Here is an 18,585-nt window from a genome sequence, read left to right on the forward strand (position 1 = left end):
CATCACTAAGTGATGCTGGCTTATTTTGCAGACAAAGTCATCTCCTATGGTAATTCTCTCAATAATTGAAACCAGGAAACCATCAGACTGCAGACAGGAAGTGAAAAAAGATAAGACAAGGGAGCAGGCTTCTTCCCTCTATGCAATCAGGATCTGGAACAATATCCCCCTATCCATTAGGACTATAACAATACTGCTTCTATTTAAGAAATAGTTCACCTATATGTCTCTGTGAGTGACTGAACCAGCACAGCAGTTTTCAGATAGCCAACCACCTAGCAGGATGTTTGAATGTCAGAGAGGGCAAGCTGAGCAGGCTGGTGGATCATAAGTGGCATCTTCATCCCAAGGTTAAAAGGGGCACCTTTCATATGTGGATCATTCCCTGGGCAAATTTGCCATCAGTGAGAAGTCTCAATGTCAAAACTACTTCACACTGGAGTTTCTTTCTTGTAAGTCACTGGTAGGCGCAATCTGACTGTGAAGGAGCATTGAACTCCTGCCCACGTCCCCACCACTGCCTCTCCTGCCTTTGGTATCCAGAGCTCCTGTGAATGAGTATTTGCCCTCCGCAACTTACTGCATGCATTGTGATTGAGGCGTTGCAGTTCAATGCATTTAATCTGGCTGTCACAGTAGTTCTTGTCCTTGCAGCTCAAAGCCAATAGGAGAAATTCATTGAGTGGGGTGACTCTTCTCATACCGACCCCCAACTTGCTAAACTTAGGGAAGTGTCGCACAGATGCTCACTATGACTACTGGTGCTCAGAAAGGTTTTCCTGATTTCTGCAAAGTAGTTTTTTTCACTCATAGATCCCATTGTTTAGTTTCACTGTTAGATCTGCTCCTCCCATCCATCTTTAAGTCTTGATAAAAGAACTTTATCTACTTAGGGCTTGATTTAGATCTCGGCAGATGGGTTACTCCATCACAACAGTGATGGATATCCCATCCACCGAAATATAAATCCCATTATATCCTATGGGATTTATATTTCGGCAGACGGGATATCCTTCACCTTTATCTGGGGCTAATTTGATTCCATTTATCTTGCACCATTTGTTCTAGTTCAATATGTTTGGATAAAACTGCTTTAGTAAATGTAATAAACTAAATAATTAATAGAGATCAGTTTGAAATGGGGCAATTCATTGCCAGCCAACCAGTGGCTAGTTCCTTTGAGCCAGTTGATAACTCAGTTTTAAAGTTTACTTAAAACATACTTCGGCACCTCTGGCGTTTGGGTTGATAACTGAATTGAGTTCATAGTGTGAGAAGCAGTAAATCTGTGTGAGATCAGCAAATGTGATCCCAGAAGTCACTTAACAATGTGAAGTTGAAGCGAGATATGGTATGGGGTGAGGGGAGCATGCCGTTTCGTATAGAGGTATGACATTTCCCCACTTATAAGTTGGTGTGCGGCACTTCTGGCTGGCATTAGAAAGCTATATATTAAAGGAGTGACATGGGGCTATGTACTACTTTTATACTCCAGGTTGCAGATTGTTAAAGGGGATATTTTGGTAAACTGTGTTGTAGATCAAAGACTGGAATTGTGCAAGATTTTCTGTAATTAACATGAATGGGAAATTTAACCTCTCAAGTGCTCCCGATAAACTTAAATAAAACAGTATTCAGACCTTTTGCAGTAAATTGCCTCCACCACTGGGTGGCTCCCCGAGACCTCATTTTACAAAAGTGCTGGCCCAGGTCACAAATGAGTTTAAGATTATACTGGTGCACGCAGGGCTTTAAGTGGGCCGGGTCTCACCGGTGCTCAGCACTGGCAGTTTTATAGATGGGGGCTCGAAACGGATCTCTATCAGGCTCTGTTTCGTGCCCTGGCACAGGCGGTCCATTTTTTCCGGACTTTAGTGACAGCAGGCACATTGATGTGTGCTGCTCGCTTCTCACGTGTGGAGAAGTTTAGACATGATGTCATGCTAGGTGAGCATTTTAGGGTAAGTGAAATCCTTTAACCCCTACCGCCGCGGCGCTGGGGGGGAGGGGGGCCGTGTGGCGCCGCCATGCTCATGAAGGAACTAATCCGTCACGAGCCATGGGCGCGCTGTGCTTGTGACGGAGTGGTTCCGTCACGGCCCCGCCCGCTCATTAGAGCGGCCACGCAGGCGCGGAATTCCTGCAGCGTGGGCGGGGCGGCCACGCCGTGACGGAACCACTCAGTCACCAGCACAGCTCATCCGTGGCTCGTGACAGAGAAGGGGTTAAAGAGAGGCATTTTCTCTCTGGATTTCCCTTCTGTTTTTGAAACTCGGGAGCAGCAACATTGTCTTGGTGTCACCAGGGCTTTAAGTGGAAGCTTTATCAATTATCTACAAGCCATAGTTGCTGCTTGTTTATCTTACTTTATAAACAACAGTGGTCCCAAGGAGTCTGTGGATATAAATTTATCAGATAAAATACAGTCCACAAATAGGAGCTATATTGGCCACTGTCCAGCCGGACAGGGTATTTTTATTTTTCAGTGAAATATATAGTAGAGTAGACAAAGGCACAATCCTGTACCGTTTTGTGAACGAACAAAAGGGTTTTTAGGCAAGAAAGAGCATAGTTGGCCACTTGTAATTCGGTAGGGTTTTTTAAGTAGTGCCAAGCAAGTGCTAGTCACAGCATCAATCAAACAGAATCGTTAGGCTGTAAAAACACTTTTAACAAGTCGACGTTTCGATCCCTTATGCTCAATATTACGGGATCATCATCAGGACTAACAATACATTTGCTTGCCTGGTATAAACATTTTAACACACATCCGCCTAATAAGTATAAAAATACACGGGGAGAAGAAAGGAAAATAATAACAAGGGGATAAACAAGAGAGAGAGAGAGAGAAGAAGTTACCCACTGTGTTAAAACTCTGAGTATCACTGACATTGCACTGTATTCGGAACCGACTTAGCGTGCCTAATAATTACATGCAAGTGATATCTGTAGCCTTGACTCACGCTGAAAAGTGAAGTGGGTGACATAGGCATATGGATATTCATAAAATGGTAGGCCGGTAGCGTTCTTCTTTCAAAAGTTGGAAAGACTTAAATTACACCCTTGTTGCAATTATCAATAGTCATTCCCAAGATCTTTCAGTATAACTAGCGATTTCAATACAAAGTCCGAGTGTGATCTTCAAACATGGCCATTCGTGTCTACTCGTGTACCATGCACGCTCATCAGCATTCATTCCGTGTCTATCTGGGGGCTGGGGGAACGCTTACCCAGTGGGGGTCGGAAGGGTTCAGGGATAAGATTACAGAAGTGGACACTGCTTTAAGAGAAACCTAGGGTAAAAAGGAGACCAATAAATAAAGCAGGGCCAATGAGGGGTTATACTACTGGTTATTGGTTCACGGTTGCCACCATTACCTGGTGAATGCCGGTAGTGATGTGCACTCTGCCTCGTCTTCAATTAATCAAGAAATATCTGGGGGGTAGAAGACTGGGTTTAGTAACAGGATAGTATAAGTGGCTCTGAATTGCTGCCTGCAAATTGGCGGGCTTACCTTGGAGTTACTGTTGGCCCGTGTGGTCAATTGTTTGCTCGAAATCGAGTCTGTAAAAGAAACTCTGTTTCAGTAAGCTGGCGTATAGGGGCGGATGGGGCGTCTAAGCTCTATCGACTGAGTGACTTACCTTAAGAGGAGAGAGCCTCCTCGGTGTCCGTTACCCTGGGTGTTCTGTAGAATTACAGTCACTACGGAGCTAGGGAGGGAAACGCTAGATACGCGTGATCTCGCAAACAGAGACGAAGGACTAAGCGCGCATGGGCGCCATCTTGGAGTGGGGTTTTTTGGTGTTTCGTCATTATGCAGAGTGCACCAGTGATGTGCTGTGAAAAAATACGTTGGCGCAGTGACACTATGCAATATAGTAACGGCGCAGTGCTGGGGTGGCTGTGACTGTCATTAAAATCAATATCAAAAAAATGAAAAATAATTACAGTTATGCACTCATTATTAGTTTACATATGTCTGTTCAAGGAAGGAAAAAGAGGGGGTTTCCATCTCTCAGAGTTATTTGCAACGTTTTAAGTTCCATTTAAAATGTTCAGAGTCTTCCAGACTGTTCCTTTTCCTTTTACAGCAGTGTGGTCCAGTCCTCAGCTCGGTTTAGACCATTACGGATAGTGTTGAAATGAATCATGAGTTTCAATTCTTCTCTATTCAGCATTTGCGCCAGGTTTCCGCCTCTCAGTGGCGGTTTAATAACTTTCAAGATTGTCCACTTGATGTCATTTTCATTGTGGCCTGCTTCATTATAGTGGTCCACCAGTGGGGCATTGATTGTCCGGCACCTTATTCTGCTTCGATGTTGGCAGATACGGGTCTTCGTTTTCTGTGTGGTTTGCCCTATATACAACTTTGGACATGGGCATTCGATGGCATAGATCACATTAGCTGTGTTACAATTCGAGAATGAGCGTCTCACATACGTGATACTGTTGTGTGTGAAATCTATGCCCTCCACCGTGAAGTCGCAGATGTTACAGCAGCCACACTTAGCATGCCCTATAATTGGGGGCAAGCCCCACAGTGATTCAATGGTGGGATTCTGAATGGTAGGTGGCAAAGCGGCTCGTACAAGGTGATCTTTTAGGTTTTTGCTCTTTTTGAAAGCAAATACTGGCTTCTGAATATTCAGGATGCCTACATTTAGCGTTGACCAATGTTTAAGGACTGACTTCCTGATTTTATTAGAGATAGTTGAAAAGGTTGTTACGCATGCAATCAACTCTTTTTGCTTTTTGTCTTTTGGTGATAGTAAGACTTCCCTCGGGCAGTACCAAGCCCGTTTCAGAGATTGTTTTATTATCCTTTTTGGATAGCCTCTGTCTTTTAGTTTGTTAGAAAGGGTTGAGGATTCTCTAAAGTAGTCTTCTTTACAGGAGCAGTTTCTCCTGATCCTTAAGAATTGTGAATAAGGTAACGCATCCCTCAGAGCCCTGGGGTGGTTACTTTTGTAACTTAAGAGGGTGTTTCTCTCGGTAGGTTTTCTGAACAGTTTAGTGAGAAGCTTGCCGTCTGAGTGATAAATAGTAAGGTCTAGGAAGGGTATAGATTCCTTATTCCACATTAACGTGAACGTTAGCCCACAACAATTATTGTTGAGCCAGTGGAGGAATTGGGTGAGTGTTTCAACCGGAGAATTCCAGATAAGAAAAATGTCGTCTATATACCTCCTCCACATTCTGATCCCAGAGTGGAAGGGGTTAGAGTCTGACAGGATGGATCCAGTCTCAAGTTGGTCCATGAACAGTATGGCTAGATTCGGAGCAAAAATAGCCCCCATACTAGTCCCCTTAATTTGCTGATAGTAAGTATCATTAAATAGGAAAAAAATTTTTAGTGAGGCAAAGTTCTAACAGTTGCAAAATAAACAGGGTGGGGATTCTGTGGGGACGTGGTCGTGTGTCTAGAATCTTCTGGATGGTCAATAATGCTGTGACTTGTGGAATATTAGTATATAATGATTCCACATCCATTGTACATAAGGTCTCACGGAGGGGATCAAAATCAAGATTTTCTACTAGATTAATCATTTGCATAGTGTCTCTTACATAGCAACTAGTAGATTGCACAAATTCTTTAATAAAAAAGTCCACGTATGCTCCTAGAGGCTCTAGGACTGAGCCACAAGCCGAAACAATGGGTCGGCCTGGAGGATTTTGTGAATTCTTGTGTATCTTCGGTAAGGTGTATAATACCGGGATACGTGGTGACTTGGTGTTAAGAAAGTGAAATTCTTTTTTATTGAGGAAACCATCAAGTAATGCTTTTGATGTTATTTTACTGATCAAATCTTGTAGTAGTGCAGTGGGGTTCCCAGGGAGTTTCTGATAGTGGTCAGTATTATTGAGCTGACGTAAAATCTCTTTCTTATAGTCGTCAATCTCTTGGAGGACGATGCCCCCACCCTTATCTGCACTCTTTATGACAAGATTTCTATTAGTTTTGAGTGTTAGAATGGCCTTCTTCTCATCTTTAGATATATTATAGGGTATGAAAACCTTTGTTTTTTCAAGAGTGTCGAGGTCTGCAAGAACGAGTTTCTCAAAGGTAGTGACCTCTGGAGGGATCATTCCTGCTGATGGAGAGAATGTAGACGGAGGACGAAATGGGGTGTTGGCAATGGGACTAGTGCCAGGGTGTAGTTGAAAAAAGGCTTTAAGCCGAATTGTTCTAAAAAATCTGAGTAACTCAGTATGTAATTCCATATAATTTGGAACAGTGGTAGGTACAAATGATAAACCTTTTTTAAGTAGTTCAATCTCTACATCAATCAATGTGTGTTTGGAGAGATTAAAAATAGGAAACATCTGCGACTTCACGGTGGAGGGCATAGATTTCACACACAACAGTATCACGTATGTGAGACGCTCATTCTCGAATTGTAACACAGCTAATGTGATCTATGCCATCGAATGCCCATGTCCAAAGTTGTATATAGGGCAAACCACACAGAAAACGAAGACCCGTATCTGCCAACATCGAAGCAGAATAAGGTGCTGGACAATCAATGCCCCACTGGTGGACCACTATAATGAAGCAGGCCACAATGAAAATGACATCAAGTGGACAATCTTGAAAGTTATTAAACCGCCACTGAGAGGCGGAAACCTGGCGCAAATGCTGAATAGAGAAGAATTGAAACTCATGATTCATTTCAACACTATCCGTAATGGTCTAAACCGAGCTGAGGACTGGACCACACTGCTGTAAAAGGAAAAGGAACAGTCTGGAAGACTCTGAACATTTTAAATGGAACTTAAAACGTTGCAAATAACTCTGAGAGATGGAAACCCCCTCTTTTTCCTTCCTTGAACAGACATATGTAAACTAATAATGAGTGCATAACTGTAATTATTTTTCATTTTTTTGATATTGATTTTAATGACAGTCACAGCCACCCCAGCACTGCGCCGTTACTATATTGCATAGTGTCACTGCGCCGACGTATTTTTTCACAGCACATCACTGGTGCACTCTGCATAATGACGAAACACCAAAAAACCCCACTCCAAGATGGCGCCCATGCGCGCTTAGTCCTTCGTCTCTGTTTGCGAGATCACGCGTATCTAGCGTTTCCCTCCCTAGCTCCGTAGTGACTGTAATTCTACAGAACACCCAGGGTAACGGACACCGAGGAGGCTCTCTCCTCTCAAGGTAAGTCACTCAGTCGATAGAGCTTAGACGCCCCATCCGCCCCTATACGCCAGCTTACTGAAACAGAGTTTCTTTTACAGACTCGATTTCGAGCAAACAATTGACCACACGGGCCAACATTAACTCCAAGGTAAGCCCGCCAATTTGCAGGCAGCAATTCAGAGCCACTTATACTATCCTGTTACTAAACCCAGTCTTCTACCCCCCAGATATTTCTTGATTAATTGAAGACGAGGCAGAGTGCACATCACTACCGGCATTCACCAGGTAATGGTGGCAACCGTGAACCAATAACCAGTAGTATAACCCCTCATTGGCCCTGCTTTATTTATTGGTCTCCTTTTTACCCTAGGTTTCTCTTAAAGCAGTGTCCACTTCTGTAATCTTATCCCTGAACCCTTCCGACCCCCACTGGGTAAGCGTTCCCCCAGCCCCCAGATAGACACGGAATGAATGCTGATGAGCGTGCATGGTACACGAGTAGACACGAATGGCCATGTTTGAAGATCACACTCGGACTTTGTATTGAAATCGCTAGTTATACTGAAAGATCTTGGGAATGACTATTGATAATTGCAACAAGGGTGTAATTTAAGTCTTTCCAACTTTTGAAAGAAGAACGCTACCGGCCTACCATTTTATGAATATCCATATGCCTATGTCACCCACTTCACTTTTCAGCGTGAGTCAAGGCTACAGATATCACTTGCATGTAATTATTAGGCACGCTAAGTCGGTTCCGAATACAGTGCAATGTCAGTGATACTCAGAGTTTTAACACAGTGGGTAACTTCTTCTCTCTCTCTCTCTCTTGTTTATCCCCTTGTTATTATTTTCCTTTCTTCTCCCCGTGTATTTTTATACTTATTAGGCGGATGTGTGTTAAAATGTTTATACCAGGCAAGCAAATGTATTGTTAGTCCTGATGATGATCCCGTAATATTGAGCATAAGGGATCGAAACGTCGACTTGTTAAAAGTGTTTTTACAGCCTAACGATTCTGTTTGATTGATGCTGTGACTAGCACTTGCTTGGCACTACTTAAAAAACCCTACCGAATTACAAGTGGCCAACTATGCTCTTTCTTGCCTAAAAACCCTTTTGTTCGTTCACAAAACGGTACAGGATTGTGCCTTTGTCTACTCTACTATATATTTCACTGAAAAATAAAAATACCCTGTCCGGCTGGACAGTGGCCAATATAGCTCCTATTTGTGGACTGTATTTTATCTGATAAATTTATATCCACAGACTCCTTGGGACCACTGTTGTTTATAAAGTATAGCTACCCACGGTCCCTGGATAACCGAATGGGTTCCCTTGTTGTTTAAAATAGCTTGTTTATCTTAAGCAACTAACAACTATTGACAAAGCCAATAGTCCTGACTTCTTGTAGGTATGATGTTACTTGTTGTATCATATCTGGATACAACGACAGAAACAACCAAATACAAGTCGGACGGCACACTATGCTCAGCACAGATTTTTAGCTTATCTGTTTTTAAACACGCCCTGAATTGCTTTGGCCATGCCCCTTTGAGAGACCCACCCCAGTTTTTTCATCCCACTTAAAGCCCTGGGTGCAGGTGAAATAGTTATGGTGTCTTGCAAAATAAAGCTACTATGTTCAGAGGAACTTTCTTGGTGGAGCCTCAGTTACAGAGGTTTGCCGAAGTGACTGGAGCGTGGTTTAAGATGAGCCGGTTGAGGAATCAATGTTCCAAGACTCCAGATGAAAAGGGCAGAAGGGAGCCGGGCTGGTAATCTAAGGGTGAAGAAAACATTAACAAAGATGTTTTTGGTTTTGAAGGCGATCACTATAGTTTAGAACTTTTGCTCAGTATTGCACCATGCTAGTTGAAGATCAGGGAAATCTCTCTTCCGCAGCAGAACATATGTATTTGCTTCAGTTAATCTGTTAGTCTCGGCACTACTTGTAAGCGTCATGGTTTAAGTCACAGATATGTTTTGCAAAGAAGGTCCCTCATAACACATGGATGGATGCAAACCTCTGCATAGGTCTGTCTCTTGGGCTCGGTTCTCGGTTAAGTATCCCCGATAGGGTTTTTGCGTCTTTTGCACAGACGAGGAATGCTGTGCCTTAAGTAGACATCAGCAAGTAATAGCAGCGTATGCATGGGTTATTTTGTATTTTAAATGCATTTGTATATCTCTTACTAGACGTTGAAGGGCTTTAGGAAGATATCGGACATTTCTCAGAAAATAGATGCTTTTTGCTTTGCAGACCCCATGAAAATAAATTTTTGGGCATTTTAGCAGTGTAAACGTAATACTATCTAACACAGACTAATTAGACTACGGAGATGTTTCTCTCCTTTTAGTAAAGTCAGTAAATATCATTTGAGATCAAGGCTACCGTAAAAGGGGTAACCGTTTAAAAAACAAAAAAACTGTTGATTGTGCTTTCAGTTACCCGTGTTGCTGGGGGAAAAGTTAATTTTTTTTTTAAAAAAAACAGGTGAATGTGCTTTCAGTTACCAGTGTTGCTAGGGAAAATGTCATTTTTAAATAATTTGAAATTGAAAAACCAAAAACAATTGAGTCTTATCTCTCATCGAAACCAAATGCTAGAAGGAAAATGTTATTTTATCGCCTCAGATGATTAATTGCTACCCTTGTCAAAAACGCACACACATTTTAGAATGGGCAGAGTCAGCAGGCCCGAAGGGGCATCAATTATTAATAGGTTTCTCGAGTGGCAGCGCCGTGGGACAGAGGGAACAAAGGCAGAGCGTGACACGTCTTTCGGAACCCGATAACCCTCTGCCCACCCCTGTCACAATCGCTTACTGATCAGCCCTTTTCTCCTTGTTCCAACAGGAAGTGATCAATGCTCTGAAGCAGACTTGGCACGTCACCTGCTTTGTGTGCGTGGCGTGCAGTCAACCGATCCGCAATAATACATTCCACTTGGAAGACGGCGAGCCCTACTGTGAGGCAGGTGAGCGCTGGTATTTTGGCCCATGGCGGATCCTGTTGTCTTATCTCCTGTGCATCCTCTTTTTCCCATTTTGTCCACTGACCACTAAACTTTTGTGCTGTGAAATCAGGACCTTTGTTGCCTAGCTTGCTGGCATAATTGATTCATTTGAGGAGGTAGCTGCACAGTCATTAAGATGGGAGGGGGGGGGGGGGGTGAGCTTCAGATTATCCAACAATCACGCTGTCATATAATGTTTACATGCAATTTACCATAAGCAGGGTGCATGGGAGGGGCCTAAGGGGCAGTGGAAAGAGAGAGGAATGCAGATTGGCAGGTTCACTAACTGAGAGAAAACACAGCATTTTGTAAAATAACCAACATTTTTTGAGGAATTTTAAAACGGATAGGGAGAGAAGGTGTACCTGTGTTTTTGTCTGTGTGTATGTTAACATTCCTGGTGTAATCTAGCAGACATCTCGCCATACCTGACTGAATGCATCTGTACCCAATTATTAATAAAGCTATACATTTATTAGGGGGTGTGTAACCCCATACAACCCCCCCCCCCTCCGAATCTATGCCTCTGGCCTACATTGTTTCAGGCCAGTACTCCTTAATGCAATCATTCGGCAGCATGTGTCCTACTGCAAATCTCAGTTTTTGTCCAACCCCAATTTTATCTTATGTCATTCCTGCCAACTTGAACAAAAATCTCACTGTGAGGAGGGGGGAACAGGGCCTCGTGCCAAGAATTACCTAGGAGGCACTTTTGAACCCCACCCTACCCCAAAGCCCCCTCCCTCCCCCCCCCCCCCCCCCAAAAAAAAAAGCTTGCAGTGGATGGTGCCAATGTCCTGGGGTGTTTTCACACCCCTTAATGGCTTAATGGATGTCGACAGTTCAATGCCCAGGAAATCGAGCTGGAAAACCATTACGTACAGGATTTTCATCTTGTCTTCCCTGTCACCGTGTGATATCGGCTTTCCAACCTTGTTATGGGAGCTGATGACATGTGTCACACAGTGGCATGGTGGAAGTTGGCAGGTATGTTAGGTTATGTTGGTATTTTGTAAAGTTTGTAATGAAGGCCTTTGTCTGCCTCTAAGCAAAGGTGTGGACAGGAGGCTCGAAAGGCAGGAATAGGAAAGGAGACGGGGAGGAGTGACGATGATGACATATTTCTCTCTTTTCGTCACTCTTTTCAGAGCCTATAATGTGCGTTTTATTGCTTTTCATGTCTCGAAAAATGGATCTAGGGAAAGTTTGTAGACATGGAGTCCAAACGTGCCATCAAATGCACAGTTGCTAGGTAGATTGCTCTTCTGAATTGGAAATATTATTGATTAAGCTTCTAGGAGTGCAGTTCACTGAAATTCTAGTCCTGTTCAGGCGTGTAGTAGAGTTTTGTTCGAGTGACCGTGAAACCTTATGAACTGGGTTTTAACCTTGGCATGATAGCATGTTTTAGTTGCTCCTTTTCTCTCACGCAGAGTTATACTGGTTTGTAGTTCAATTTGTATAGTGATACTCTCCGCTTTTGAATTTGAAAAGAGATTCTCTTCCCTGTTGAGATGCTGAAGTGTGTTCAGTATATTGGAAACTTGCATGGCCCTAGGTTGTGCTTTGTTAGAGTCTGTTTTTACAGTGTGGACAATGGAGGATTGGTTAAGTGTTGTGGGTAATCACCAGGTTGCTTTTATCATGTCATGTCACATGTAGATGTACTTGAGTGTGAATTGGAGGGAAGGGGTTTGAGAGTGAAAATTGGGGGGAAGGAGATGACACCTACAAAGCTGTGTGGTTGTCTGATTCTTCTTTGTGGACAGTATGGATTGGAGCCATTTGTTGTGCAATGTCCGGGTCTTTACTGCTTTGCTGATTTCATGGGGATCTTAGGTGGTTGGTGTTTGTGCCAGGTGGGAGTCCCAGAGTTTTGCAGCATGGACAGTAGAGGAGTTCCACTGATTCAAGGCTTCTTGAAAGACCAATGGTCAATGGCGAGGACCAGTCCAGAGCGTGGGCACAAGTCAGCATTATCAATGAAAAATCTTTGGATGAAAGAATGTCTGGTGCCCAGCATGACCGCAGGGTCAATGCAGAATGCCTTGAGGGGGTGCATCTGGCCTTAGGACCAGCGTGATGTGCTGAATTAGGCTTAGTAATTGTCTGGCTCCTAGATTCAGGATTCTTTGTAGTCCTCACAAAAGCTACAGTGTGCTCCCAGTTAGAATCCTTTTGCCTAGTTCAGCTGCAATAGCACTAGAGATATGGTGGCCTAGGCCATCTATGAAAAACATAAGTGTTGGAAATAGAATAGCGATTATGTTATACTATTTTTACAAATTAGGTAGCCCTAGAAGTCGTGGCTTGTTTAGTCGACCATTCATAACCATGTAGAACTGAAAACTCTAGTCCTAACCAATTTCTTCTATTTTTCTGCAATACAGATTACTACTCTCTGTTTGGTACCATGTGTCATGGATGTGAATTCCCGATAGAAGCCGGGGATAGATTTCTGGAAGCTCTGGGCAGTACCTGGCACGACACCTGCTTTGTATGCGCAGTAAGTAGCCCTTTTTCTCTTTTGAAGCCTGTCCAAGCTCACGCCCAACCCAACCTTCTTCAGAGAAGTGGGAGTGACTGATTATGGGTTCATAATCCCTATTTAACCTCACACAAAGGCCACTCGTAAACTCATTGTGCAAGTGTGTGGCTCTTACTGGGATTTGGCACCGCAGACGCCACCAACCCAACGTAACGTGATCAGGTTTGCGGCATACATTGATGTGTGCCAATTAAAAGAGCATGAGGCAAAAAGTAAATGTTGGCAGGAACTCCACGTACAGTCTCTCAATGCTTTCTGCAAACATGGCATGTATGAGTGTTGCAGTAAACTGACGTTGGTTGGCTGAACCCATGGGGAGAGGCAGCAGAGTAATCCTCAATGAATTTCAAGGATTAGTCTTTTCAGCACACAGTGACTCCATTCCCAATTGTGTCTTTTTACTCTTGATGTACCGCCCAGAATATCTCTTTTAATTTACGAAGGTCATAGATTTTCTTTATATCAAAGCGTGCTCTCTTTATGAAGAATTTCATCTTTTGTCTGATGGACAAACAGCATCCACGCAGAGAGATACAGTACTAGTGCCCCAGAGAAACACCTGAGGTATTTTCATGCTAGGCTTTTGAGCGTCTAAAGTGTTAGGATTACAAATAAGCAACTCACTCAGTGAGGAGGGGGCAAGGTAAGCCTTTCAGGAGGGCCCTGGCTTCCTACTGACTTTTATAAATTGAAAAGCTTTATTATTTGAGCTATGAAAAGCTTTATTAGCTGAGCTATTATCGTTCTAATTAGCAAGGGTTATATATAAAATACAGTTAATAAAAGTTTAAAAAAAAACAAAATGTGACTAAAGCAAGAAGAAGAAATACTGGTCTGTCAGATATTCCCCGAAATGATTGTGGGTAAAATGTAGTGCACCTGGGAACTCATCATCATTTACATGTTTGGAGGTGAGCACACAGGTGTCAACTAATCAAAAAAGCCAGGGGCAGCTGAATTGATTTCACACATCCTTTGCACACAAGGACTTTGCATGACGTGATAATGCATGATCTTTCACCATAATTGCATTACAGGAAGTGACAGCAAAAGTCCTTTGTGCCAACTGTCATCAAGTGACGCCATATTAATGAAGTTAACAAACAGCAAGGGTAGGATTTATAAAACCTGTTACTGAAGCAGATCAGACAAGGTTAGTTTACCCCGATGTGTCTACTAGGATGGTACCAGGATGTGCCACAGTAAAGACCATCACCTACCCAAGCATGTCAACATAGGCTGGGCACATTAATCATATGTGAAGTTCAGCCTTGAATAAACAGAGGTATAACACCCTTGCTACATTTTCGGCATGGGTATTCTCACGTGCATAGGTAGCATTCACTTGCCAGGCTCACGCTTAGTCTTAAATGGCCAGAGAAGACTCATCATACTTAGGTGCCCTAAATAGCCAGTGTAGCCCCGCCCCAACAGTATTGCCTCCAATACTAGTGCAGTTCTCAATGATTAGTTGTAACATTCAGTGCAGTCTCCCGTGCATGATACACATGGTACACAAGGGGCACTTTATCATATATATATATATATATATATATATATATATATATATATATATATATATATATATATATATATATATATCTATATATCTATATATCTATCTATATATCTATATATATATATATATATATATATATATATCTATATATATATATATATATATATATATATATATCGTTTCCTTATTATAGCCTAGCCGTAACATCCCTACATGCCTGTAATAAGAAAATGACATGACTGATAAAGTATTACAGTTGATTTTTCACTAGGGAGATTTACAATCAAAGAAAGATACAGATTGCTTTCTAGCTACCTTCTTCCTGAATTGCCTTCCTTTTAGCTGACAAGGAGACACTTGTGGCAATTTCTTTATTACGCTACTCGAGCTCTTTACAAGGTGGCAGGAATCTGTCTGCGTGTTGCCAGCAATTCAAACCCACAGGTGGTTACGTAATAGGGTAATACTGGTAACACATTGCAAGCTGCATATTAGGGGTTTTATTCTGGCAGTGCCTAGTCCACATTTGGTGAAAACATTTGCTAGCAGAGCATCCATTTCTGAAACCGGGGCAAGCGAGCAAGGCTTTTACAGACCGATTTGGGAAATGTGAAAGCGTGCCATGTACTCTGAAGCATAAACTACCCTTGCTGTTGGTTGGAAGATGGGTTGTGAGGCCTTATTAAGGAATTGAACTTTTAGTTTTATTCCTGTAACTAGTCACGGGACTAGTTGGTGATTTGCAATATTTTAATTTATCACTTAATGTGTGTATATATATATATATATATATATATATATATATATATATATATATATATATATATATATATATATATATATATATATATATATATATATATATATATATATATATATATACACATATGTATCCCATACAGAATGTACGGTAAAGAAACTGCAACCAACATCAAGGCGTGTGCAGCGAGTCATTGGTATCTCATGAATCGGGACACTGCCCTGGTCCCTTCGCTGGCACCGGCTGACAAGCGCTCCCGCTGCGACAGGACAATTTGTATGCGATATATATATATATATATATATATATATATATATATATATATATATATATATATATATATATATATATATATATATATATATATATATATATTACCTACTGGCGGTAGCCAGTAGGTATATATAGTTAGGATTTTTTCTCTATGGAACTTTTGAAAATTCTATGTCTAATAACTTTGGCGTTTGTGGACGGAATCGGCTGAAATTTTCAGGAAAATGGCACATTTTGTTTCTGAGCAGCCCCTGAAAATTTGGGGGGGTTTCGTCAAGGGGGGGCCGAGAAAAAAGGGGGGTCCCAAAACGCGTTTTTCCCATGTTAATTTCCATAGGGCCTTTGGCCTCACTTTTAGCTCGAACGGCTGAATGGATTTGCACGAAACTTGGCAAAATTGTAGGGACTGTTAGCCCGATGTGCCTTTGCTAGGTCTCAATATATGTGCTCCAGTGGATTTTAAGAAATTAACGTTCAAAACAAGATATATATCTGTAACAGCGCTCCGGGCTGCGCTCCGGTCCGCTTACTTTTCGCGAAACGGAACTTTGCGATGCGAAGCTGATTGGCTCCCCGGTGTCTGTCAACATTCTAAACAGTCCTGAGCGGCCGCCATCTTATCTCTTGGTAGGATCGAGAGAGAAGAAGAGGTGAAAACCGAAGGGGGAATTTAATGAAAGGGGGCAAGGTATACCCCTCTTGACCCCCTAGGAATGTTGTTGGGGTTATTAAAGGGTCCCGTGGGGAAAATAAAAATAAAAAAATTTTCACGGTAGAAGCGCTTCACGGGCCGCGAACTGGGCCGCAAACTGGTAGCGAAACGGGAATTCACCATTTTGTGCTTCGTTTTAATTAAATTACTAGGTAGACGTATCCTAATCCCTTATGTTTTCTGAGGGTGGCTGAGGAGGCTCATATATGTTGATACATGTCTTCCAGCGGCTGTGCGTGAGCTTTTTTTTTTTTTTTGCTGCGTGACGTCTGTTAACGTTCGATTCGATGGAAATCAGGAAGTGTTGACAGCCAATTTGTCAGTGCGATAAAATATTTTGTTATAAATGAATCCTTATTGATAAACATTGTCTGCGCCATCTTGCCTTTTTTCCAATGCCACAATTTTGTCATGCACGGCAGCCATTTTAGATGCCAGGCCGGGCCCAGGCTATCACCTAGCCCTGCGGATGTAGTTTATGGCCCCAGCTGTAGAGAATCCAGACATGCCAACCCTCCCGATTCAGGCGTGAGACTACTGATTTCAGTGCTAGTCTCCCGCCTCCCGATTTCTGCAAGCAAAAACCCGGGGGCATATTACCAACAACTAGCGATAATTTTTGTCTCTAACTTGTTTAGAGACAAAAATTATCGCCGCACATCGGCGATTTTTATCGCAGATAAACCTTGCTATTAGCAAGGTTTATCGCAAATGCGATAAAAAACGGCCGCAATGCATGAATATCGCTGAAAAGTCAGCGATATTCATGCATTATCGAGCAAATGCTCTTAGCCATGTTATCCACCTCCCATTGGATAACATGGCTAAGAACTGCTCAGGGCAGGTGTTAGCTTTTTGAGATATTCGCGCTTAGCGCGAATATCTCCAAAAGTTGGTAATAGGAGATAGCGATGTTAGGGACTGTTTCCAGTCGCTAACATCTTGGCACGCCCACTTTGCATGTCATTAGTGATAAATATCACTGACATGCAAAGCGGGCCCAAGATGGTCGCTATCTCCTTTTAGCTGTCACTAACTGGTGTTAGCGACAGCTTGGTAATAGGGAGATAATTTTATCTCCGCTTTCTTGGCTTTTAAAGCCAAAAAAGCGGAGATAAACCCCCTTGATAATATGCCCCACGATTCCTCGGGGGTTTCAGCTGACAAGGCTTGGTATTGTGTTACGTGGTAATTCTTCCAGGAAACGTCAGAGGGTCGATGCAGGGGTTCTAGAAGGGGTGATAAACCATTTAAGCCTCATGAACAAGCGCATGGTCTTTTAAAGATCTGTGAAGTACTCGGGGCGGCGGTGTGTGTGTGTCCTCTTTCAGGAGCGGGCGGGGGGGGGGCACTGCCAGCAACTTGCCAGGCCAGGCAGTGTTCAACACTTGCATCACCCTTTCTCTGCCTGCTATTGCGCTCCATGCTTCGGAAAGGTAAGAAAAAGAACGTGCATTTGAGTTTGAAATGTCCGATTCTGTAGCAGTACACTTGCAAAGCCCACACATGACAATAACCCGATTCAAGGCCCCATTCACCCGATTTTTTAAAAATATATAGCACTCCAACAAAGTCGGATTATAAAACTTTATTAACTTTTAAATATAACGAACGGAACAAAAACTGTAACAAACATTTAAACATTTTTGACAAAAAAAAGCAACAATGGTCAGAAGCTGTCTTTTGTGCGAATAGTCCCAAGGCAGCACAACGTGCTGAGTTCTGGACGGCACCCAGGTGATGTCACCTGGGTGCCGCACTGGTTTTTGGGATCCTACAATGCAGCTCAGAAAAACAGCGAGGGGCGTCCCGGGTGGTGCGGGGGGAGGCCTCGTCAGTAGCGGTCTGTTGTGCGAATAGTCCCAAGGCAGCAGAACGCGCTGAGATGTGGATGGCACCCAGGTGATGTCCAGTAAACTGCCGCACTGGTTTTGGTATCCTACAATGCTGCTCCGAAAATTGGCGTGGGGCGGCCCGGGGGGGGCGTGGGGGAGGCGGCGTGAACGGGCCTCCCCAGGTGGCGGCCATCCAGCTGAGTTGCGCCCGCTCTTGCGGCTACAGCGTCTCGCTCACCATGTAGTTGAGTTGCTCCCACTCTTGCAGTGCAGCGATAGGCGGCTGCCACAGGACTCTTAAAATGGCGGCCGGCTCTTCGGTTTTGGGCCTGGTCCACTAAAATGGCCCTGGAACTCGGACGCTTGCCTGCTAGGGCTTGGGCTCCATTCTCGAAAGCGTCCCCTCAGCCGTGAAGATTCTACAAAAGTCTTGGGGGCCCTCGACTCCTGCAGGCTTCCGGTGGGGAGCGGCTGCCATGATTGCTCGCGGAATGACCACGACGGAGCCACGAGATGGTGGTGCTCTCATGCTGACGCCAGCTTCAGTCTGAATCATCCAGAAACAAGGTGGGGCTTTCATCGTTTGGGAAAAAAAAATGTTCTAAACCAATGAAAAGTGTTATTTTTAGGTCATATGACCAAGCCTTCCATCTTTAGGAAACCAAAAGTAAGATGAACCAATGAAAAGTTTTATAAACAAGTCACATGACCTGTTATGCGGCATAGGGCTACAAAAAGCGTAGAAAATCCGTTGGCACGTGA

At 43.1% G+C, this 18,585-nt stretch overlaps 1 protein-coding gene across 3 annotated transcripts in view; it reads left to right on the forward strand.

Annotated features, from left to right (window-relative positions):
• PDLIM5 (PDZ and LIM domain 5) overlaps positions 1–18,585 on the forward strand; it is a 597,783-nt gene that overhangs the window by 559,771 nt on the left and 19,427 nt on the right. For all 3 annotated transcript variants that reach the window (XM_086961943.1, XM_086961942.1, XM_086961944.1), the window contains 2 exons: positions 10,017–10,137; positions 12,567–12,682. In XM_086961943.1, coding sequence (XP_086818069.1) covers positions 10,017–10,137; positions 12,567–12,682 — 237 coding nt within the window. The remainder of the gene's footprint in view (positions 1–10,016; positions 10,138–12,566; positions 12,683–18,585) is intronic.

Source organism: Lissotriton vulgaris, chromosome 3_1 (genome assembly GCF_964263255.1).
Source record: "Lissotriton vulgaris chromosome 3_1, aLisVul1.2, whole genome shotgun sequence".
NCBI classification, from domain to species: domain Eukaryota; kingdom Metazoa; phylum Chordata; class Amphibia; order Caudata; family Salamandridae; genus Lissotriton; species Lissotriton vulgaris.